General features: G+C 39.5%; 1 protein-coding gene across 8 annotated transcripts in view; it reads left to right on the top strand.

The window, feature by feature from the left end:
• Positions 1-1,457: 1,457 nt before the first annotated feature.
• Positions 1,458-23,906, top strand: part of LUC7L3 (LUC7 like 3 pre-mRNA splicing factor) — a 29,596-nt gene continuing 7,147 nt past the window's right edge. For 4 of the 8 annotated variants that reach the window (XM_034639816.1, XM_034639814.1, XM_034639813.1 and 1 more), the window contains exons 1-9: positions 1,458-1,701; positions 12,986-13,052; positions 16,112-16,151; positions 16,689-16,833; positions 17,202-17,276; positions 18,246-18,350; positions 19,735-19,896; positions 20,287-20,570; positions 21,335-21,495. In XM_034639816.1, the coding sequence (XP_034495707.1) occupies positions 1,603-1,701; positions 12,986-13,052; positions 16,112-16,151; positions 16,689-16,833; positions 17,202-17,276; positions 18,246-18,350; positions 19,735-19,896; positions 20,287-20,570; positions 21,335-21,495 (1,138 nt within the window). In that variant the 5' untranslated portion in view covers positions 1,458-1,602. Of the gene's footprint in view, positions 1,702-12,985; positions 13,053-14,120; positions 14,207-16,111; positions 16,152-16,688; positions 16,834-17,201; positions 17,277-18,245; positions 18,351-19,734; positions 19,897-20,286; positions 20,571-21,334; positions 21,496-23,584; positions 23,711-23,906 lie in introns of all 8 variants that reach the window. The other 4 variants (XM_002925977.4, XM_034639815.1, XR_004619382.1 and 1 more) reach the window with 3 other exon arrangements.

Below are 23,906 nucleotides of genomic sequence, written 5' to 3'. Positions count from 1 at the left end.
TAGCGGAGGAGCCTGATGTGGGGCTCGATCCCATAACGCCAGGATCACGCCCTGAGCCGAAGGCAGACGCCTAACTGCTGTGCCACCCAGGTGCCCCTCCTTTTCCCATTTAAAAAAAGCCTCCCTTGACCCATACCTCCTTTTCCCCCTTACCATTATAACAGCTTATGATTAAAGGCACTTAAAACGTGTTGGGTCTGTTCTACACTTCTTGCGTTGTATCAATCCGTTTAACCTTCACAATAACATTCTGTGTGTAGGGGACTGTGAAAAAAACAAAACTCAACTAGTAAATTTAGAGATCTAATTGGCTGTATGACAAGGATTCATGAATGGGGCAGCATCCCATCCAGCAAGTAGATAGGAGCTCTGAGGAGCTGTACAAAATGGAAGGATTTTATAGGTAAAAGCACCATGGGACAAGGACGGTAAAAGTGGGTTGTTACAGGCAAGGTTACCCTCCAGTAGGGGAAGACAGGGGCCTTATCATGCAAATGACCTCCCTAGAGCTGATCAGGAAATTCCAGATTTATTGGTTAAAATTCTACTCCTGGGAGAGGCTAAAACTGCAGTTAGGTTACATATTAAGTCTTAGTGGGGTTTATTTATCAGCAGGGACTCGAGTTTGGGGCCTGTTATTTCTTTTTAACAGGACCGTTATAATAAATTCCGTTTTTCGGATGGGGAAAAAAAAGGCACAAGGTGGCAGAGCCAGGATTACCAAACCAGGCTGATCTGGCTTTAGAGTCCATACCCTTAACTGCGATGGAGAACTTCACCACAATGCATATTGATAGATTTCATTTCATTTCTCTAGTGACTGTCTCCTCAAGGTCTGGGGGAGCAAAGACTTAGCTTCAAGGGCTTACCAGGCACAAGATAAATACTCAGTTGTTCAATAGATGAGTAATTTTTTAAAAAATTCGACTAATTCGAATAATTAAAAAAAAAAAATCTCTGCCTGACCTTGTAGAAACCGTGTTATCTCTCCCCACTTGATCTCCCACCCAGTGAATCAGGGGAATTGGAGTGGGAGGACCGCCTGGTTAGAAGAGGCAAGCACAAGTTGACTAGGAACAGGAGGTCGGAAGAATTGGGAGCGCAGACCAGCTTCCTCCACTGGAAGATGGTGCCGACTGCACCGCGTGGTGCGGAGGGTTCCACTACCCTCTTCTTCACTTCGGAGCGGAGTCCAAGCTTCAACACGGAGGCTCCCAGTGAAAGAGCCTGGGGAATACCGGCGCCTGGGGAGGCAGGCGTGCAGCGTTCGGAAACGCATGGCCCTCGGTTCCGCCAAGCGCGGAGTAGGGTGGTGCCATTCTGCAGGGACGGAATCCGAACCCGGCCTCGGCAAGCCCCTCCCGCCGGCCGGCGGAAGCGGGTCTGTCCTCACCTCCCAGATCCGGGCGTGTCCCCGCGGGCGCACGCGTGCGCAAGGCATGCTGGGAAGGCGCCCGCGCGGCGGCCATTTTGTCTTATCGGCTCCTCTTTGGAGGAGGCTTTTCGGCCTGCGAGCGGGCCGAAGAGGTTGGCGAGTGTGTTGCTGGCGTTTTCTTTGGCGGGTGCCAGGGCTGGTGGGAGCAGCCGCCCGAGAAAAGCACCATGATTTCGGCCGCGCAATTGTTGGATGAGTTAATGGGCCGGGACCGAAACCTCGCCCCGGACGAGAAGCGCAGCAACGTGCGGTGGGACCACGAGAGCGTAAGTCCCGCGGGCCTTGGGTCTGTGCCCGGGCGCCGTGGGGGAGGGGAGTGGCGCGGGCCGGGGCCGTCCGGCCCGTGGCGAGATTTGGGGCGCGGGCCGCGCCGGGGTCGAGTGTCTAATCCTGTGGCGGGAGGGAGGAGCCCGCCCGGATCAGGGTATGAGGGATGATTTGTTTTTGTTGTGTTAGTATCAAGGAAGTCTGAGAGGGCCCTTGGCAGAATTGAAAAGCACATTAATGAGGCAGGGAAACGCGTGAAAGGATTTTATTGCATCCAGAGGCTCTGGAGTTTTCACCTCATTATGATATGGGGGAAAAGGCAAATTTTTTCCGTTATTTGGGTTGAGCGTCGTATTTAGACCGAAATTTCTGGCCAGGGTTAGTGGTAAAAATCGTGGCATTGTATTCAAGAATGGTTCGATTTCGACGCTTATATGAGGAAATAAAATTTTAAGAGATCATAACCTGGTAGGGTTTCCCGTGATGATTTACAGATACTGTTCGATAGCAGTACGTTTTAGTAAGCCCTTCATGTAGATGGTTGTTAAGGCTTTTTTCTTCACATAAGACGACTTTGATAAGAGTACAGGTATCTGGAGCATTGAGAAACGTATAGAATTGTTGAATCATATTGTACATCTGAAACTAATAAAGCACTATTAATTACACTTGAATAAAAAACTCATTTGGTCCTTTTTACCTTAGGAGTAAGGGTAAATATAACCCCAGTTTCACAGATGAGACTTGAGAGGCTACCCAAGGTCTCTTGGCAAATTAAGTGGGAAAACCAAACCTAATCTTTGTAGTCCTGTTCACTTTCCACAATTCTATCAAACTTTCTGCAGATGCCAGTTCATTTCAAGTGTTTTGAACACGCAGCGTTATGTTTTTTAGGTCTTAACCTGAAGAACAGACGTAGATTTTAATTTGACTTAGTTTGCAGTTATAATCAAACAACGTGGTAATTTAAAGGCAGATACTAATCAAAGTAGGTATAGTTGAACAAATAACGCTTTCTAAAAAAAATTAGTTGCTTTTTTTTTTTTAATGTAGGCTTTGGTCAGAGGAAAATTTCTCTTTTGTAATGCAGGGAAAAAAGCGGGTGCTATCTGAGTCCTTAAAGTATCTTTAACAAGTAAGTGGCTAAAAGCTGTATTGGGGTGTTGCTTGATTCCAAAGTAGTTTGAAGGTTTATGGTAGAATTTATTGTGTGGGGTCAGATTCACATTGTCATTGACTTCGAGAGAGGGGAAGCTTTTTGAAAGCTTTTCTTTTTTCTTTCTTGACATTGGGGTTTTTCCCCCTGCTTGTTAAATAGGAAGCTGAGTAACTTTGTTGCTGGTTTTGACCCTTTTTCTTTCTAGGCATTTGTCACAGTGAAGTCAGTTTTTCTTTTATTGCTTAAGAGTCTTTCCATCTTGCCTTGGAAAAAAAACAAAAACATGATTTAGTTGATGTGCAGATAGGATATTTTGGATTAAAGAAAAAATTGCTTTTGATTGCCTGCTTATCAACTGGAGCAGTCTAAAGTCTACCTCCTTGGTTTTGAACACTTGTTGTGAAGAAACTTTGTTTTCTTGGGAGTATTATATTGCCACATTACTTTCTATACTGTGGGCTTATAGTTAGCAGTGGGGCTCTGGCAAATGCAACTTAGGTCTTAGGTCATCTCAGCTATAATCTTTAATTTACAGTATTTCTCATTGATATATTAAACTCTCGGTGCAAGATTTTTTTATGCCTTTAATGACAGGTTGCACTTCATTCTCAATCCAGGGATTTGAAACAGTCAATTACTGGTATTTCAGATTCCTGTCTGCAGGGTGGGGAGAATGGGGTGTTTGGCATTGACCTGGAACAAAGCACATGGCTTCTGTATAAGACCGAATTACGCCAGGGTAAAATAAAGCTGTGGAAACTCAAGGCATCACTTCCGGGTTATTTACATATTCTTATGCTGTTGGTTGGTGGTGGTAAAATCCTGGGGAAAAAATGGACAACTCCACCATATACTGTAAGGGGTTTCAGGATCACTGCAACCTGATATTTCAAAGTATTTTTACATTCCTATTCTATCTGGAAAATTTTCTTTGCTACCTTTGCACTAGATGGGAAAAGCTATTTCAGCTGGGTGGAGTCATTTTGTTTAACAATTGAAATGGAAACTTTACCTTAGTGGTAAAGGTGGTTCTGGGATGTCTGCATCTGATTGACCTGTGGAATTTGTTTTAAATGCAGATTTATGTACTTCCTCTGAAGAGATTCTGATCTGTAGGTTTGAGGGAAAGCCCCGGAAATCTGGGTTTTCTTAAAATGGCCTTTTACACATTCTAAAGCTTGTAAACTATAGCTTCCTGACCCACCTGATTAGTCTTGGGTTTTTAATTGTGAGCTAGTAGCACTTGAAGCTCCTTTTTAAGTGAAGGATGCATCAGTGATGCAAATTATCGACCTTTCCTGTGTTTGTAATGGTGTATATGTAACCACTATCCGGGTTTTGAATCTTAAAAAGTGCTTTACTGGGGTTTTACAGCATTTCCAACTTCTTTGTAGATTGCTGTCTCGATCTGAGAGAAGGTAGTTTTCAGCTAAAGTCAAATTAGTTTTAATACTGTTCCAAGGATTCATTCATTTATCCTACTGCCTAACTTAGTAATATTTTACATTTCCTTGAGGTTAGTATTTTTGCATGAAGCAGTTTGTTTACTCTACTCTGTTAATTCTAAACAACCACAATAACGAGGAAAGCATATGATTTTTAACTGCCTAGCATGAGCTACCTTTCAGCTAGTGTCCACATGGGGAGATTTCAGTCTTCGCTAGAGAAGGCATGAATACCCTTCTAATTATCTGATTAGTTTAAATTGTAGGGGAAACCCCCCATTTATTTATTTATTTAAGAGGGGGAGGGGCAGAGGGAGAGAAAATCTTATGCAGGTTCCACTCCCAGTGCAGAGCCCAGCATAGAGCTCCATCTCAGAACCCTAAGATTATGGCCTGAGCTAAAATTAAGAGTCGGACACTTAACCAACTGAGCCACCCAGGCGCCCCCTATTTTTTAATTTTTTTGTAGGGAATCTTAAAGTTTGGTGTAGAGTTTTCATTATCTTTTGTATAATATAACAGGAATTTTATAATTCAAATTGAGGTTTTCACATTGTAGATCTAGAACTCAGAAGTGAAATTATTTAACTGTTGGACTAACTCTGATTCTAATAATATCCAAAATGAGATTTCTTCTGTCATCTATCAAATTCAAGTATGCCCCCTGTTCGGTGAAGATTTAATAATTTATGTAGGGAATTGAACTAAATGTTCTTTTCTAAAATTTTCAGAATGTTAACAGATATTTTCATTGACACTAAAAGCTGTTTGGAAAAGAAAAGTTAAAGCTCTGTCCACATTTTTACTTGTGAACTTTTTTTTTAATAAAGATTTTATTTATTTATTTGACAGAGAGAGAGAGATAGCCCGCGAGAGAGGGAACACAAGCAGGGAGAGTGGGAGAGGAAGAAGCAGGTTCCCAGCGCTCAGCAGAGCAGGGAGCCCCATGCGAGGCTCGATCCCAGGACTCGGATCAGGCCCTGAGCCGAAGGCAGAAGCTTAACGACTGAGCCACGCAGGCGCCCCTACTTGTGAACTTTGGAAACAAAAATTAGTAATTATAGTGCATGGCATCTAATCTAAGTATTTTACTGGATAGTTTTAGTTCAGAGTCACTAAAATGTTCTTTTGTCAGAAATGTAGGCCATTTCCGGTCCTATTCTATAGTACATGGTAATTGTTGGGCTTCTCCAGATTGGCCGCAGTCTATGTGTTGTACATAACTGCTGTTTGCTTCTTCGCAAAACATATACCAGAATTGGAGTGAATTCTCTATGTACCTGTACCCAATGCAACATTATCAACACATTGCCAGTATTGTTTCTGTGTTCCGTATGCTTTACTTTATTTTGAAGCAATTGTCACTTAAGCTTTAAAGACATCATCGTATATCTTTAAAATACAAGGACTTCAAGAAGGCATAACCACAATATTATACCATCCCATTGAAAATATTAAGGTATTTCTTTAATATTTGATTCCTTTAGAAAAAACGTGTATCATTAGAGTTGATTTCTTCACAATGGGAGAAAGTTTAAGTTAGTGATAGTGCTTCATTGTTTAATGAAATATGCTTAATCTTGTCATCATTTCTCTTTTTCTAAAAATATGTATTATTTATTTTGGGGGGAGGTAAAGGGCGAGAAAGTCTTAAGCAGACTCTCTGCTGAGCCTGTGGAGGCGCCCCATCTTGCGACCTGAGTGGAAACCAAGAGTTGGCTGCTTAACTGACTGCACCATCCGGGTGTCCCAATTTTTTCATCATTTCTTAGTTGTAACTTGGGGAAATTTCCTGTATTCATTTATTCAACGAAAATGTAGCACTGTAAGAGTATGGACACGGCACTTGGCCTGAGAGAACCATCAGTCTGGTGGCAGATGTAAAGGAGTAAACGTGCTTTTGTAACACGATTTGGTATGTGCCGCAGTAGCACATGTATAGGGTCTAGAAAAGCACACATGAGAGGGACATCTAATAATCTAGACTGGGGTACTTGGGAAAGGCCTCTTAAAGTGGCCCTTAAATACTGGGACCTGAAGGATTAGTAGGAATTGGCCTGAGTGAATGGGAGATGTTACTAGGGGCTGGGGAAAATCTTAGGCCTGAAAAGTTGTGTAGTGTTACAGCTGAAGCCTTTGTTGGTGAATGGGACATGTAGATAGGTGGGCAACAATCTGCTTTTGAGTGGTTTTATAAGCCCTGTTAAAAGTTGGGACTAGGGATGCCTCTGCCTTCTGCTCAGGTCGGGATCAGTCAAGTCCCACATCAGGCTCCTTCCTCTCCCCCTGCCTGCCGCTCCCCCTGCTTGTGCTCTCTCGCTCGCGCACACTCGCACTCTCTCTGACAAGTAAAATCTTTAAAAAAAAAAAAATTGGGACTAAAATTACTTTGGGAAACAATCGAAGGCTTCTAAGCAGATCGAATATCAGATTGACTGTTGTCAACATGATGAATTTTAAAATGCCAGTATTAAGATGACCAGAAATAGAAGTTGAATAAACACATTCTTTTTATGATTTGTTTATAAAATGGAACGTGTTACCTCGTGGAACAAAAAATGTATCCAAGGTAGTTAGTAACTTAGAATACCAAAGAAACTCATAGTTGTCTGTAAAGGCATTTACATGTCCTTTAATGATTTGAAGGCTTTACTATATGTAAATAATAACTAGCTGGCCTGACGAGAAACAAGTTAGGAATTCAACTGACTTAGGGAAAGCAGTTTAACAAAAATAATGCAGACGGCTTTGAAAATATTTGATTAGCTCAAGGAAGAATTCTTACTGTTTGATTCGAGTGGGTGTAGACCAGTTCAATAAGGTATTACTATACTTTTGTGATAGGAAGTGGTCTAAATCGATGACCAGAACCGATTGTGCCTTAAAGAAGTGAATAGTTATTGCTTAAAAAAAAAAAAAAAAAAAAAGGACTGTTTTGTTCAGATGGAGGTCTCAGCAGCATGTTTTGTATTAGATACTTATGCTTAAGTCTCCCAACGTGTATGTTGTCTTTGCGCTAAATACTGTTCTTTCCTTTAATGATTGATTCCATTAATACATTGGGAACTGATTTTATTATTTAACAACTTTCATTTCTATTATGGCATCTTTCCTTGTTGGTACATACAAATCTACCATAGTTGGGGTCCTGGCTGGCTCAGTTGGTAGAGCATGTGACTCGATCTCGGGTTTTGAGTTTGAGCCCCATGTTGGGTGTAGAGATTATTTTAAAATAAAAAAAAAATCTTAAAAAAAAATAAAGGGGCATCTGGGTGGCTCAGTCAGTTAAGCATCTGGCCTCAGCATGGATCATGATCCCAGAGCCCTGGGTTGAGCTCCCTGCTCAGCAGGGAGCATGCTTCTCTCTCCTCCTTTGCCCCCCCCACTTGTGCGCTGGTGCGCTCCCGCTCTCAAATAAATAAAATCTTTTAAAAAATGAAAAAATAAAAGATAATAAACCTGCCTTAATTTTTTTTTAACTTTTTGTTCTCTAGGGGATATACAGATTATATGTAATTCTTTTTCCATTACCAGCCAAGCTGCAGTGAACATTCTAGTACATAAAACTAAGTCACTTGTAGGATGGGTTCCTAGAAGGATAATGGCTAAGGTGAATGCATTTTTACATTTTACATTTTGATGATGCTGCCAAATTGTCCCACAGCCCTCTAGGTATTGTTTGAAATGTCATTTTTCCAGGCACTGTATCACAGGCCAGATAGTTTTAATTTTTGACATTTTGTCTTTAATATGATAGGAATTTGCAATTAAAATTTTCGAGTCAGATTTCCAAGATTGCTTGTATTTCTGCTTCCTCTTCACTGGTAGTGAATTCAATAAGGGATGCTGTTGAGATTGAACTCTTCTGGTCAGTAGTGTTGCTTTAGATTTGTCAGGAGGATAGGTCACAAGAATTCTGGCCACCCCACTCCCTTGGTACCTACCCCTCCCACCTTTCATTATCCATGATGGATATTTAGTGAAGACTTGGTGAGTAAAAGACTGTTAGTATTTTTAAACATCTTTAGTCCCTGGAGAGGGTTAAAGAAGCAGCCTAAGTAGAGTTCAATGGGTAGAGTAACATTTTGATGCCATTGTGTTAACAGTAGTATCTTAAGGAGAGTTGAAGAGTGGAAAGAGCGTATAGAATCAAATTAAGAAAGGGGATTCTAATCTGGATTCCATAAGCTAGATAACCTTTAGGGAAGGTCATGTGGTTGCTCTCCCTTGTCTCACATGGGATAATTGGACTAAATGGTAAGAAGCACCTGGTTAGCCCACTGGCAGGCATGTACACATGGTGTACATAGTACCTAAAACCATTTAAAAAAAATAACTTGAGCAGTATTGTAAGAATCAGGCAAATTTGCCCCTCTCTCTCAATGTAACAGACATATAATTTTAGTGTTAAAATCTCACTGTGCAGTATTGTCTCCTTTTTAAAAATTATTAACACATAATATATTATTTGTTTCAGGGTACAGGTCTGTGATTCATCAGTCTTAGACGATACACAGCGCTCACCACAGCACATACCCTCCCCAGTGTCCATCACCCAGCCACCCCATCCCTCCTACCCCCCTCCACTCCAGCAAACCTCAGTTTGTTTCCTGAGAGTAAGAGCCTCTTATGGTTTGTCTCCCTCTCTGGTTTCTTGGTTCATTTCTTCCTCTCTTCCCCCATGATCCTCTGCCTTGTTTCTCAAATTCCACGAATCTGTGAGATCATATGATAATTGTCTTTCTCTGACTGACTGACTTCATTTAGCATAATACCCTCTAGTTCCATCCATGTCGTTGCAAATGGTAAGATTTCTTTTTTTTTTTTTGATGCCTGCATGATACTCCATTGTATAGCTACACCACATCTTTATCCATTCATCTGTCGATGGACATCTAAGCTCTTTCCATAGTTTGGCTATTGTGGACGTTGGTGCTATAAACATTGGGGTGCAGGTGCCCCTTCGGATTACTGCATTTGTATCTTGGGGTAAATACCCAGTAGTGCAGTTGCTGGGTCGTAGGGTAGCTCTATTTTCAACTTTTCAAGGAATCCCTTTTTTATATGTGGAAACCAAGGCAGAGTTAAAGGCTGTAGTTCACAGTGGGTGCCAGCCAAGATTCAAACCTCTGCACTGTGTTGTCTCTCCAAGCATACCTGTTTACACTTTCCCATTTCATACTGTTGGGACTTTTTCACGTTGTTTTCCTTATTCCTAGAATGTCTTGCAGTCTTCCTACTTATGAATTGGAGAACCAGTTCAAGCTTCATCACCTGTGATGACCTGACATTCCTGACTAAAATCACTTGTGTATCTAGTGTTGCATGTATATTCTATCTAGTACACTCTTTTTTTGTTTTTGACTGTCTTCTACTAGACTGTGATCTTGAGGAGTGGGTCTTAACTCATTCTTGGATTCTGTGCACTGTTTTTAGCACAGTGTTAAGTGTTTGTTGAAGTGCCATTTCCTACCTTTTAAAATAAAATTCCTTTTAAAATTAAATGCCACTTTGTTTTTTAAGGTTGTTTTAAAAATTCATTTAAGTAATATCTACGCCCAGTGTGGGGCTCAGATTCACCACCCCAAGATCCAGAAAGTTTCATGCTCCACTGACTGACCCGGCCAGGTGCCCTTAAGTGCCACTCTTATTTATTTATTTATTTATTTATTTTAAATATTTTTTATTTATTTGAAAGAGCAGCAAGAGAATAAGCAGGGGGGAGGGACAGCAGGAGAGGGAGAAGCAGACTTCCTGCTGAGCAGAGAGCCCCACTTGGGGCTCGATCCCAGGACCCTGAGATCATGACCTGAATAGAAGGCAGATGCTTAACCGGCTGAACCACCCAGGCACCCCCTAAGTGCCACTTTAAATTAAAATCCCATGAAGTATTTGCTAGATTTTAGAGTGTTCATTTTATTTTTAATAGAAGATACTGTTTTTTTAATTTTTGTTTTATTTTTTTATTTGACGGAGACAGCCAGCGAGAGAGGGAACACAAGCAGGGAGAGTGGGAGAGGAAGAAGCAGGCTCATAGCGGAGGAGCCTGATGTGGGGGCTCGATCCCAGATCACCAGGATCATGCCCTGAGCCGAAGGCAGACGCTTAACGACTGCGCTACCCAGGCGCCCCGAAAATACTGTTTTGAAATTGTATTTTATTTAAAAACTGACATAGTGCATTTAAAGTTTTGAGCACTTAGAATCTGTGTTTGTCTATTTATTTATTTCTTAAGTGGGTCTTGAACTCATGGTCCTGAGATAAGGAGTTCCATGCTCCACCAGCTGAGTCAGCCAGGTGCCCCAAGAATCTGCTGTTTTTTAGAAAGTCATCTTTGTATGAATAATGCTTAGGTTTTATAGTAAAACTACATAGGTGTGGGAAATCACAAGTATTGTAGTTTTAAAAAAACAACACATATCAGACAGTTTATGACAAACTTTGAAGCTAGTAGTAATGGCCAGTTTCACAGGAAAGCCACACAATATATGGTAAAGCCCACGCTCAGATCTGGGTGAGTTTGATTTCAGTGAAAAATATTATTAAAACTAAGATTCAGTAAGTACTATATTGATACTTCATTACCAAAAAGAATTAATATGATTTCCTTCCTAGGAAAAGTTTGTATTGGTTTATATTTTAGAATCTGTAGAGGGACCATGGAGATATTTATTATTTCTTTCTTTTTTTTTAAGTTTTTTTTTTAAGTAACCTCTACAGCCAATGTGGGACTCGAACTCACAATCCTGAGATCAAGAGTCACACGTTCCACCGACAGAGCTAGCCAGGCACCCCTGTTTTGTTTTAATGATGAGCCTTTTTTGAGGATCATAGAGATTGACCCAGTTTAAACAAAGGAACAATAACGTTTTATTAGTTATGATAAATAGAAATTCTATTAAAAACAATAAAATCAAAGTAAGATGGACAGTAGTAAAGTTTCATACTCATGAGCGCTGCATACTAAATTTGGTTTTAAATTACTATGTAACTATAATTTTTAGATGTAAATAATGTTAAATGCTGCCAGTAACTATTACTAAGCTATTACATGTAATTATTACAGTTATTAGAAATTTTTTATATAGTTGGAACCATGAGCACTGAAAATTTGGAAATAATTTGAAGAAATGTGAGCATACAGGAGTCTTTTTAATAATTTATTTGTAAGAATAATGTTTAAGTTGCAAAGAGTAATTTTAAAAATCCAGTATGTAGAAGTACTAAAGAAAATGATACAAAGATTCTGATATATGGCAATGTATAACAGGTTAATACTGATATAAAACTAAATCTTGTTCAGATATTTTTGAATCTTTATTGTTCTTTATGATCTTAATTCTTCTGGACAGTGTTTATGGAACCATATTACTTCAAGTGTGAAACAGTTGATCTTTGGAGTGCCTGGCTGGCTCAGTCAGTAGAGCATGCGACTCTTGATCTCAGGGTGGAGAGTTTGAGCTCCACAATGGTTGTAGAAATTATTTGTAATCTGTACTCCCAACGATTTAAAAGTAATCTCTACGCCCAACATGGGGCTCAGACTCACAGCCTTAAGATCAGGGGTTGTATACTCTACCGAGCCAGCCAGGTGCCCCGTAGAGATTGCTTTTTTTTTTTTTTCTTTTTTTAATGTTGAGGGATGCCTGCGTGGCTCAGTGGATTAAGTGTCTGCCCCGCTCAAGTTACGATCCCTGGGATCCAGTCCCCTGAGTCCTGCGTTGGGCTCCTTGCTCAGCGGGAGCCTGCTTCTCCCTCTGCCTGTTCCATCTGGTGCTTCCCCTGCTTGTGCTTGTGCGCGCGCGCTCTCTCTCTCTTACAAATCTTAAAAAAAAAAAAAAAGTTGACCTTTAAGGAAGAAAAAATTTATGTCAAATTTAACATCCTGTAAGGATCTACAAAGAACTCTCATTCAGTCTTAAATTTAACATACCTTTTCTTCTCATATGTCATAGTTTTACATTGATTATACAATAGCAGTGAAATATAAGAAAGGAGACACTTGGGAATATTGCTTACAGATTTTGGTTTGCAGTGTATAGAATTAAATGTCAGCTAGAGCAGTCTTGAAATATATCTGAAGGAGTTACAAAAATACTGATGGAGAGAATTAAAGTTTGTTTTGTATTAATAGTCTTTGCTCATACCATCGGAGCTCATCAGGAGTTGCTCAGTAAAGTGCTGGTGTATGTGAAAATATCCAGTACATTTTAGAGCCAGTTAAAAGATCTCTTAAGGGAAGCTACTGATCCAGATTGCTTTAAATGAATGTTGTTTGTGATTTAGACAGTGATTCCCAAATCCTGATCTATAAATTGGTTCTGGTCTTTAACAAAGATAGAAAGATAATAACAGTTTAGGTTTTTTGTTTTTATTTTAATAAAATTAAAAATTTTGTTCTTCTGGGTATCTTTCCCATATTATTGCTGTGTGGGGAGAGTGGTGATTAAAAGTAGATGATAGGAAATACTGGTAACTCTGTCTGTCCTGCACATTTTTTACTAATGTCTGGGAGTTGGAAAGTCACTAATTTAACTAATGTAGTTTAACAAATAAAATTGTTCTTATTTGGTTGAAAGGTGAAGGTTAAGAAATGAGAAAATAGTAATTTGGCACCCTTTTCCAATATTTAAAGCTGAATAATTTTTAAAGTTAAGTACCTTTGTTTTTCTTCACCAGGTTTGTAAATATTATCTCTGTGGTTTTTGTCCTGCGGAATTGTTCACAAACACTCGTTCTGATCTTGGTAAGTGAATTTTCTATGTAGCTTTAATCAAATTATGATTTAAAATTAAAACTGGTACTTTATAAATTCCAAAAAGTTTCTCTTAAATAAGGTTTGTTGATAAAGTAATTTCTTTCCTGGCTTAGATTTTTGAACATATTAATAAATGCCAGTCTAGTTAAATATGGTGGCTTAAGTGAACATACATGTCTGTTTCCACTCCCTCCCAAAACCCTCCATTAAATGAAAATTTAAAAACAAAAAAAGATATAAACAGAAGAGGAGATACAACAATTAGAGATATCAACAAATTTTTGGAAGATGACAAGTGGATGGAAGAGTAGCAGCAAACTCAACAGAGCAGAGAAACCTGTACCCTAAAAGCCTGCAGAAGGGGATATTAAAAGAAGTGTTTGATAGCAGAGCCCTGCACAGGCTCAGCATTTGGAGGCACCAGGTACCATAGAAGGCAGAGTTGAGTCATGGGGCTGAAAATGAAAGATTAGTCTAGTTAAGGGTCTCTCAGCCATGACATTTGATATTTTGAGCTGGATAACTTTGTTCTGGGGGGATGTCCTGTGCATTGTAGGATGTTCTGCAGCATTCCTGGCCTCTACCTGCTAGATGCCAATAGCACCTCTCAGCTGTGACAACCAAAAAAGGTCTCCAACTAAAAAGGCATTGCCAAATGTCCCTGGAGGGACTCTTAAAACCTGTGCATCTGGTGATTCTCCCGTCTCCCACCCCTGCACCCCAGGAGGCACTAGGGAGTTCTTTCCTGGAGAAATTGGACCTACGAGATTGTAGTTCAGCTGAACCACAGAATGCAAAAAAAAAAAAGAGTGACTTTCTTCTCCCAAGGATGGTACATAATTAGTATCATTCTAGAAACATAAAAGAGAAGTTAATTATTTAAGCACGATGCTTGTCCTAGAGCCTTAGAAGCACAGTAGGGCTGGACGAATCTAGATATTGGGATTCCAGACACAGCACAGGGCAGTAATGAGTAAAAATGAGACTTTTAAGAGAGTTAAGTCTATATTCTTAATAGTGGGGTTTTCCCATTCCCTTCCTCTGCCCTGTTCCTAGAAGGATACAGCCAGATGTTTTTCCCCAGGCAGAAGAGAAGAGGATTCTTTAGAGAAAGTGAACAGTTCCAGAGAAGTGATCTACAGGTACTGACTCTTGGGGAATCTCCTAAAAGAATTTTGCTGCCTGATTTTCCTCTGGTAAAGCCCATTAGCTGACAAACCCTGCCTGTGCATACCAACTTCCAGTTAGATTTTGGAAGTGTTTTGCCAGCCAAGGAACACCAGTTAAACATATGAAGAAAACCTTCGACACATTAGATTGACCAAAACCAACAAGGGGTGGGGGAAAGTTTAGTGGAATTAGAGATGATGGGGAAAGCAGAAGAAAAGATATTTTGTTGTTGTTGTTGTTTTAAGTAAGCTTTATACCCAACATGGGAACTCAAAACCCTGCGATCAGGAGTTGCATGTTCTGTCGACTGAGCCAGCCAGGTGCCCTAAAAATGCTAAGTCTTAATTAAATGTAGTATCTTCAGAGAAATAAGAGAGGGTATCAGGAATAGGATGCTGTATTAAAAAGGGAACTTTTTGAAAAACCAAAAAGAGCTCTTGGAAATTAGGACTGAAGAAATCTGAAATAAAATCAGTGTAAAGGTTTGAGAATAAAATCAAGGAAATTTGCTGGAATGTTGGGTGATCGGACAGAAAAGATTAAAAGTTGAAAAAATTAGATCAATACAACACTAATTAGTTCTAGAGAAAGCGGAAGGGAGGAGTTTAAAGATTTTGCAGTACTGAAGGGCGGTAGTCTATAGGTTGAGTGCATCTTTCAAATGGTCAGCACGCTGGATGAAAAAAGATCCATTCAGAGGCACAACACTGAAATTTCAGAATGGTGGGATTGGGGTGGGGGCACACAGGATTATGAATCAATGGCCTCAGATTTGTCAGTAACAACACCAGAAGCTTGAAGACTTTGGAGAAACACTCTCAGGATTCTGAGTGAAAAAATATTTTTCCTAGATTAGCTACATAGCTAAACTTAAAGGTATGAGAGTGAAAAAAGACATTTTCAGACATACAAGATCTCAACAAATTTATCTCCCATGGTTCTTTTCTCTGGAAGCTCCACCAACACATGGGTGTAAAACCAAGGAGAAAAACAAGAGATCCAGTAAACTGCATCCAATGCAGACCAGAAAAGGAACCTCTCAGGATGGCAACTGTTACTTGTGAGCAGCCCAGATTGAAGCAGAACAGAAAGCTCAGGGGCAAAACGGAAGCTGATTATCTGATAGATTTGGAATCTTGAGAGAATTTCTGTAGCTGACTTAAAGTGAGAAGAGTTCAGAAATACAGAAATCTTAAGTAAATGAAAATAATTCCAACAGAAATGTGAAGTATATCCTAAGTCGTCATAATGCCCCTTGTTTGGCTCAGCAGGTAATAGTACTTGCATAGTCAAAATATAAACAGTGTTTGTTTAACAACTAAAATTTTTTTACCTGAAAATTTGATTTCTAAGATAAACCAAGAAAAAGCAAAATAATTTAGAAACATGGAAATGAATTCCAGAAGGCGTAGGTGACATGGTTGAAATTGGTTGCCTTCCGGAGGTAGGAAGGAGTAGGACTTGACCATTGTTGTACTATTTGGCTTTGTTTACAGATGCCACAAATGAGTAAAAGATGAGTGGTAGACCAGTGGTTCACCCTCATCACAGTTTTCTGGGGTGGCAGTGGGTACAATTTCTCTTTCCTCCAACTCCCTCTTTTTTCTTCTCTTTTCTTACCATATAGTTGCTATTACACTGATCTTGAAGATTAAGGAGAACAGTTTTCATGTGTTTACTTGGGCACATAACTTTTGTGATTCATTAGGCTAATTTAGGTGTGTACAGACTATTCTGTGATAAGATGGGTCTTGTTTTCCTTTCTTTTTTTTTTTTTTTTAAAGAACTTCCTTTAGTTTTGGCAAGAGAAAAGGTTGTTAACATCACCAATAATTTACACATCCATATTTCTCATCTTTTTTTTTTTTTTTTTCCAGGTCCATGTGAAAAAATTCATGATGAAAACCTTCGAAAACAGTAAGTGATCTTTTTCGGTCATTTCCCCCTGCTCGGTCATTCTTTGGTTTAAAGGGGACAAGAATTGAAGAATTGTAATTAGTATAAAATGAATGTCTTGTTGGGGTACTATTCATGAGGTGGGATGGTAGAAAGTCATAGCTTCAAAAAATGATAATTAGCCACCATGTGAGTGCATATTACATGCATAAGTACTACTGTATCCTAAGCCTTTTTCTTGTATCATGTTTGTTTTTAACAGTTCTGATTTTTATAAATGAGACTTGCCCTGGAGCCAGGGTCACAGATCAGTTTTACGATAGAGCTGGTGTTCAAGCACCTAGCTTTGCTGTACTGTGAAGTCCGTGCTCCTAATCAAACATAATGCTAAGTACTTGTCTTCCCTTTATCAGGATGAGGGACTAGAAATTAACTTCTTACATACCCGGTTTATTCTTCGGAGCAATAGTCTATAAGATTAGTAAGATAGAATATGTGAGTTGTAATGGATAAAGATTTGGAAAGATAGTAATGCTTATTAATTTTTATTCTTAACAGGTATGAGAAGAGTTCTCGTTTTATGAAGGTTGGCTATGAGAGAGATTTTCTGCGATACCTACAGAGCTTACTTGCAGAAGTAGAGCGTAGAATTAGACGAGGGCATGCTCGCTTGGCATTATCTCAAAACCAGCAGTCCTCTGGGGTGAGTGTGAAATTAATTTGTAGTCTTTGTAAAAAGTGTCCTTGTTCTCTAGAGACCCAGAGACCTCCATAGTATTGAAACTTGTGGTCAAGTCCATTAATTTGTGGTGTTCTAGAATGACATAAACTTAAAAGGCATTCTTTTTTTTCCAGTCTTTATTAGTAATGTTCATTTTGCTACTCTTTTAAGATTTTTCTCCTAGTTTTCAGTAACTGACAAAATACATAATTGAGTCGCAGAAAATGAAGGTAATTGAGTACTTTTGTGACACAACATTTTAACTATTTAATACAAATCTGTATGGTGTGTGAAAGCTTGAATATTTGTTTCTTACTTATTGGTAATACATTTTATTATCTCTTCGATAGGCGGCTGGCCCAACAGGCAAAAATGAAGAAAAAATTCAGGTTCTAACAGATAAAATTGATGTACTCCTACAGCAGGTAAGAATTGTGTACATTAGTAACAAAATATTTGGAATAGACATTTAACCAAAGAAAATAAAAGGGTGGCAAATACATATATGTAAGGGTGCTCAGAGTCATTGGTCATTAGGAAAATACAAATTAAAACCATAAGGTGATACTTAGTGTACGTCTGTCAGAATGGCTAGAATAAAAAGACCATACCAAGTGTTAATGAAAATGTGGGCAAACTGTCACTGTCCTACACTGCTACACTGCTGGTGGGATGGAAAACGGTATAAGCACTTTGGAAAATCGTGTTTCTTAAAAAGTTAAAAAAACATCCACCATGAGTTATTCCAGTCCTAGATATTGACCCAAGAGGAATTACCAGTGTTCACAGTAGCTTTGTTCATAATTGGCAAAGTCCTGAAACTGGAACCAGCGCATACGTCTGTTGGTAGGGAGTGGATAAATGGTGTGATGCAGCCATGCTGTAGGCTGATGCTCGGTAGTTCAGTGTATCAACTACATGTAACACTGGGGGTGAATCTTAAGGTAATTAGGCTGAGTGAAAGAAGCCACACTAAAAAAAGAAATAAGTATGTAATTGCATTTATATATAATTCTGGAAAATGCAAACTGCTCTATAGTGACAGATCAGTGGTTGCTCGGGGAGGAGGTACTACAAAGGCTATTTCGGGTGATGGATATTTGTTCTGTAGATGAAGGTGTTAGTTTCATGGTTGTCAAAACCTCAGATTGTGTACCTTAAAATCTGCAGTTTATTGCATGTCAAATACACTTTATTAATGCTGTAAAAAAAATCAAAAAGGGTAAATTTAACACAAAGCAGCTTCAATAAACAAAACCAAACAAAAGACCCAAAACCATGAAAATGCTAATGAAGCTTGGGAAAAAACAGAAGATTACTTGGATAGTTTGGTTAGAAAGGAGTCTTGACTGCTTTGTGGGTTTTTTTGTGTTTCTTTTTTTAATCCTGCTTAGATTGAAGAATTAGGATCTGAAGGAAAAGTAGAAGAAGCCCAGGGAATGATGAAATTAGTTGAACAGTTAAAAGAAGAGAGAGAATTGCTTAGGTCCACAACCTCGGTGAGTAGCAACCTCATTTTGATTTATCCAGGCTGTTCACTGTGAATTATTAGGACCTATTCCTATTTGAGAATCTTAGTAAACAGTTTTCTGATGTCCTAAATGAAGAGTCGGCAGACTGTATCTTAAAGAGTACACAGTAAATACTTAAGGTTTGTAGTCCACAGGGCCCCTGGCAGCTACCAAGCTCTGCTTTTCCATTATGAAAGTATCTTTGGATAATGCAGAAACAAATGGATGTGGCTGTGTTTCAGTTAAACTTTATTTACAAAAGCAAGCTTCTAGCTGCTGCATGCCAACCCGTGCCTTAGATCATGACTATTCATTAGGGCCTGGGTTTTACTTTTTTTTTTTTTTTAAGATTTATTTATTATTAATTTGTTTTTTTAAAAAGGTTTTATTTATTTGAGAGAGAGAGCACGAGTGCGGGTAGGAGCAGAGGGAGAGGGAGAAGCAGACTGCTGAGCAGGGAGCTTAACATGGGGCTTGATCCCAGGACCCTGAGATCATGACCTGAGCTGAAGGCAGACGCTTAACTGACTGAGCCACCCAGGTACCCCTAGATTTATTTATTTTTAGAGAGAGAACATGACGAAAGTGGGGAAAGAGGGAGAGAAGCAGACTCCCCAGAGAGTGGGAAGCCTGACGCAGGGCATGATCCCATGACCCTGAGACCACGGGCATCAAAAAGTTGGACATGACTGAGCCATCCAGACGTCCCCTTAACTTTGTTATGATAAATTACCCCATGCATACTTACCTTAGCTCAAAATTGGTATACCCTTCTACTTTTTTGTATTAATTAGAGAATGTGATCGATGTGTTTTGGATATTGATGGTAGACTGTAATTCGCCACTGGTTCCCAAATATTGAATAGAATATGTACAGATTTTGCTCAGTAAGTTCAGTTCCCTAAACATTTTAGGGTTAAAAATTTTTTTTGAAGTAAGCGCTATGCCCATTGTAGGCTTGACCTCAAAACCCGAGATCAAGAGTCACGTGCTCTACTGACTTTGCTAGCCAGGCACCCCTTGAAAAATATTTTTAATATGGAAGCCACACCTTTAGCCTGTTGAAACTTAAGAAACGAATTCGGGCTAGAATAGGTAGCTTTGTGAAAGGTAGTTAACATTTTTCAAGGTGGTGTGGGCAGTTCATTGGTTGTAGTTGAGTGATGGGGTCTCAGCACTTCCTTGTGGTATGGAAAGTTGGCTGCTGTTGCCTTGCTTCCTTGCTCTAAAAGTTGACCAGTTGCTGCTCAGTATTAGGGCTTTGGAGAGATACACAAAATTCAAAAACTATTCTCAGTTGTATGTACTTTTTTGGATTTTGTTTCTTCTGTCTTCCTCAAATACTCTTACAATAACTGATTTATCATTTCAGACGATTGAAAGTTTTGCTGCCCAAGAAAAACAAATGGAAGTTTGTGAAGTGTGTGGAGCCTTTTTGATAGTAGGAGATGCCCAGTCCCGGGTAGATGACCATTTGATGGGAAAGCAGCACATGGGCTATGCCAAAATTAAAGCTACTGTAGAAGAATTAAAAGTAAGCTTCTTTCAAGCATGCACTTTAGCCACAGCTAATACTCTAGTATGGCTAAAAATTGATCACATAGAGACGTAAGCCTCTTGTTGATATTTTGCTTTAGTTATTTGAAACTGTGATAATCCCTATAAAATTCTGCTATTCATCAGATTATCAGAGGGCTTTATTTTCTTGACTCTTTTGTTCTAGGAATTTGGGAGGAAGACTGTCCCTGAGGACTTAGTCAAGTAACAATATCTTGCATATAAATATGGTGTTGTAATTTCTACATTTTTCTTTTAGGGCATCAAATTCCATACGTTGATCTCCACACGCTTTGTATTAGTACCCATTGTTTCATAGTGTCTTTAAGGGTGTACTTCTATAAAAATCATACTTGCTTTCTTTTAGGAAAAGTTAAGAAAAAGAACTGAAGAACCTGATCGTGATGAGCGTTTAAAAAAGGAGAAGCAAGAACGGGAAGAAAGAGAAAAAGAACGGGAGAGAGAAAGAGAAGAAAGAGAAAGGAAAAGACGGAGAGAAGAGGAAGAAAGAGAGAAAGAAAGGGCTAGGGACAGAGAAAGAAGAAAGAGAAGTCGTTCACGAAGTCGGCATTCAAGCCGAACTTCAGACCGAAGATGCAGCAGGTCTCGGGACCACAAAAGATCACGAAGTAGAGAAAGAAGGCGAAGCAGGTACATAGAGCACATGAGACAGTGCCTGGCACGTAGTGAGGGTGCGGTATGCAATTGCTGGTGTTATTTCCATGGTCCTTGGGAAGCTCCTAAGTATTGTCAGGCACTAGGATGGATTATGAGAGTGGAATCAGTAAGCCAGTCCATCTTCAAGGCAACTTCTTTGCTATTTCCCACCAGCCTGAGGAGGTTTGATGCACTCTTATAAGTTATTTTGAAAATTACCCACTTGCTTTGGATGACATCACGCAGAATATAAGAACTAAAGTGTTTCGTAACTAATTCTTTTAAAGTATGAAAAATGAAATCAGTTTTACTGTTTTAGTGGTGGGATTGAGGAGTCTTAAAGAGCATGATGATAGGGGCACCTGGATGGCTCAGTCGCTTAAGCATCTGAATCTTGATTTCAGCTCAGGTCATGATCTCAGGGTCATGAGAACTCTGATCTTGCATTGGGTTCTGTGCTGGACGTGGAGCCTGCTTAAGACACCCCCCACCCCACCCTGTGTGCTCACTCATCCTCTCAAAAAAAGGCATGGTGATGACTATCTTAGCACTATTTGAAAAATTGAAGTTAGATTTTTAGTAATTTCCAGTTCTTAAGATTTCTGCTGTAGATATATATGAGTTGTGGATTCTAGTCATTTGCCTTTTAAGGGTTTTTACTTAACCCTGTTAATTATTGAACAGTGTTTAATTTTTGCAAGGTTTTTTCTCATTGTAATGTCGGCTGACGTTGCTTTCCTTTTGTCTTCAACGTGAAGAAGTAGAGATCGACGAAGAAGCAGAAGCCATGATAGATCAGAAAGAAAGCATAGATCTCGTAGTCGGGATCGAAGAAGGTCAAAAAGCCGGGATCGAAAGTCCTATAAGCACAGGAGCAAAAGTCGGGACAGAGAACAAGATAGAAAATCGAAGGAGAAAGGTTAGTTTATGTGAGAATTTAATTGATTAATAGACTATTTTCACACTCTTCCCCTCCACTCACATTTCTTTGGACATGGACATAGGCAGAGTACCATTTCAAGCTCTATTTTTACTTCCTGCAAACACCATTCAGTAGGAGATGGGCAGTATTTTCCCCTTTCCTGCTCTGATTTGTGAGAATGACAGTTGACCTGGTGTTCTCTTAGAACATGTTAAAACCACATTCTTCAGTTGTTCACCTGAGGGTTTATCGCCTTGATTCTTCCAAGTATTGCATTACCTTTCAGGGTTATTAGGCTGTAGAATTTATTAACTTGTTTATTGGCAACACTTCTTTTATCTGCTGCGTGTTCCATAGTGTGTCTTGCAGAGTAAGTGTGCTGTGTTGCATTGGTTCTCATGTGCAGCCTTCATTTACCTGCATAATTAACTCTGAGTTTGCGGAAGTTGAATCCCTTACTTATGTCTTAACCATGTTTTCTATTGAAACGACATATTCTTTCCTTTGTACTTTCCCCTTTGGTTTTGGGTGGCATTCCAGTGGCTGGAATGCATTGTTCACTGCACTATTAATGGACTTTTTCATTTTGTCTTTGGCATGTTTTCACATGGATATTCTCATCTTTTAGCTTAGTCTTTACTGAAAGATAATTTCTTTTAAATCATCAGGGTCTCCTTTCTGTATTTTCTTTAGATTCTTTGAGCATCTTTCATTTTATATTGACTGGGCCGTTCTGCTTTGCATGGTTTTTAGAAATGAGAGCAAGGGCCGATTTGGGTTTCTCTTGGTTCTGCTTGTCCCATCCTGTTCTGCCTGTCTGTGTCCATGTGTGATTACCCGACGTACATGATGCTATGTTTGCGTTTATTAAACTGGACTTTCATGTGACACTCATTTCTTATTTTCTTTTATGGAACTATTCTGTGGTATTTGTTTTTGTGAGTTTTTGGGGGGCCAGACGCAGGTTTTTGTTAGACTGAGTTAGAGAACTAGCAGCTCAAACAGTGGACGTATTTTTTTGGTCTTAACGCTTTCATTTTTCCTCAAATAGGTGTACCTTTTCTTTCAAAAAATATTTACATATGTTGGGTTTTTTTCCTACAACATGGAGCAAATGTTAAAAAGTAGGAAACGAGGGCAGTTTTTTAAATTTACTGTCACAAGCTTTAAGTTTAGAAATTACTTCCGTGATTTAACAGGCAGTTTACAAAGGATTATTACCAGATTTTACATTAGTTTTAAAGAGTCACCCGTTTTTTGCAAGACTTTTTTTATGTAGTGCATCTTTCGGGTGACGGGGCCAGTCCCAAGAGCCAAATAATGGATGTCAGAGATCAAATTAATCACTTCTCTTTGAGAATTAAAGTTCTTTGCTATATCATACTTCATGGCACTTAAAATAGTTGAATTGGTTCTTGGGGACAAAAGCTAGCTGGCCGTCATAACTGGGCTCAACAATGAGTGGTGGCCTGACTAAAAACAAGACATGCTTCTGTAATTTCTGGGTAGAGCAAAAAGATATCCTGAATTGCTTAGCTATAAAAAACCCTAATTGTGATAATGACGTCATAAAATTAGTAAAACTTTTGCTTAAGTAAATAAGCTGTGTTGTGTTTGGATTATGGACAAACAGGATTTTCCTGGTGAGGCATGGAGGAAGGAGAGAAGATTTGATTCAGAGAAAGCTCTGCATGAGGACCACCTTGAAAGATCAGGAATGCATCATAGATTTGTCTTAAACTTGGGGATCTCTTCTAGAAGTGATACGATTTACTGGCTTTTGAAAATGCCATGTAGCCATTCAGGCACTCCTAGGTATATAGATAACTGCAGGCCTGAACTCTGAGCAGGAACAGCACTTGATAATGGCACGAGTAAGCAGAGTTCACTACTCAAGGTGCTGCGATGGAAGCACTTCAACTCCACAGTGAAAAGTGGCTTCTTCCACAGACCTGTATTTCTTAACACCAGCCGATTTAGGGTTCTCTCTTTGTCAAGAGAGTTTCCTTTTTTAATCTATAGCCCTGAAATCCACCACACTTTGTGGATGTCCTTAGGACTATTAAGATCTACCATATCTACATAGGGCAGAAGATAAGATAACTGGACTGACTACTAGTCCTCTACGGGGCAACAAGACGACTCTTCCTCATTGAAGCTACCTGTGCACCGGAGAAGCCCATAAGGCACAAAGGGAGGACTTTCCCACAAGGTCAGTTAGAGCACACTGTACTAGCACAGTTCTCGTAAGTCGACGGACAGACATGGAGCAAGTCCCGCAGTCAGCTATTTGGACAGTGCTTCGTATGCTTTTTGCAAGTCTTATGGACCGAATACACTCCTTCACATAACGATCTTCAGTTCTCCCATTCTTGAATGAGTGCCCCTGCCACTGCCATATTTTGTTT

This window comes from Ailuropoda melanoleuca, chromosome 13 (assembly GCF_002007445.2).
Source record: "Ailuropoda melanoleuca isolate Jingjing chromosome 13, ASM200744v2, whole genome shotgun sequence".
NCBI classification, from domain to species: domain Eukaryota; kingdom Metazoa; phylum Chordata; class Mammalia; order Carnivora; family Ursidae; genus Ailuropoda; species Ailuropoda melanoleuca.
This window is presented reverse-complemented; position numbering and strand designations above follow the sequence as displayed.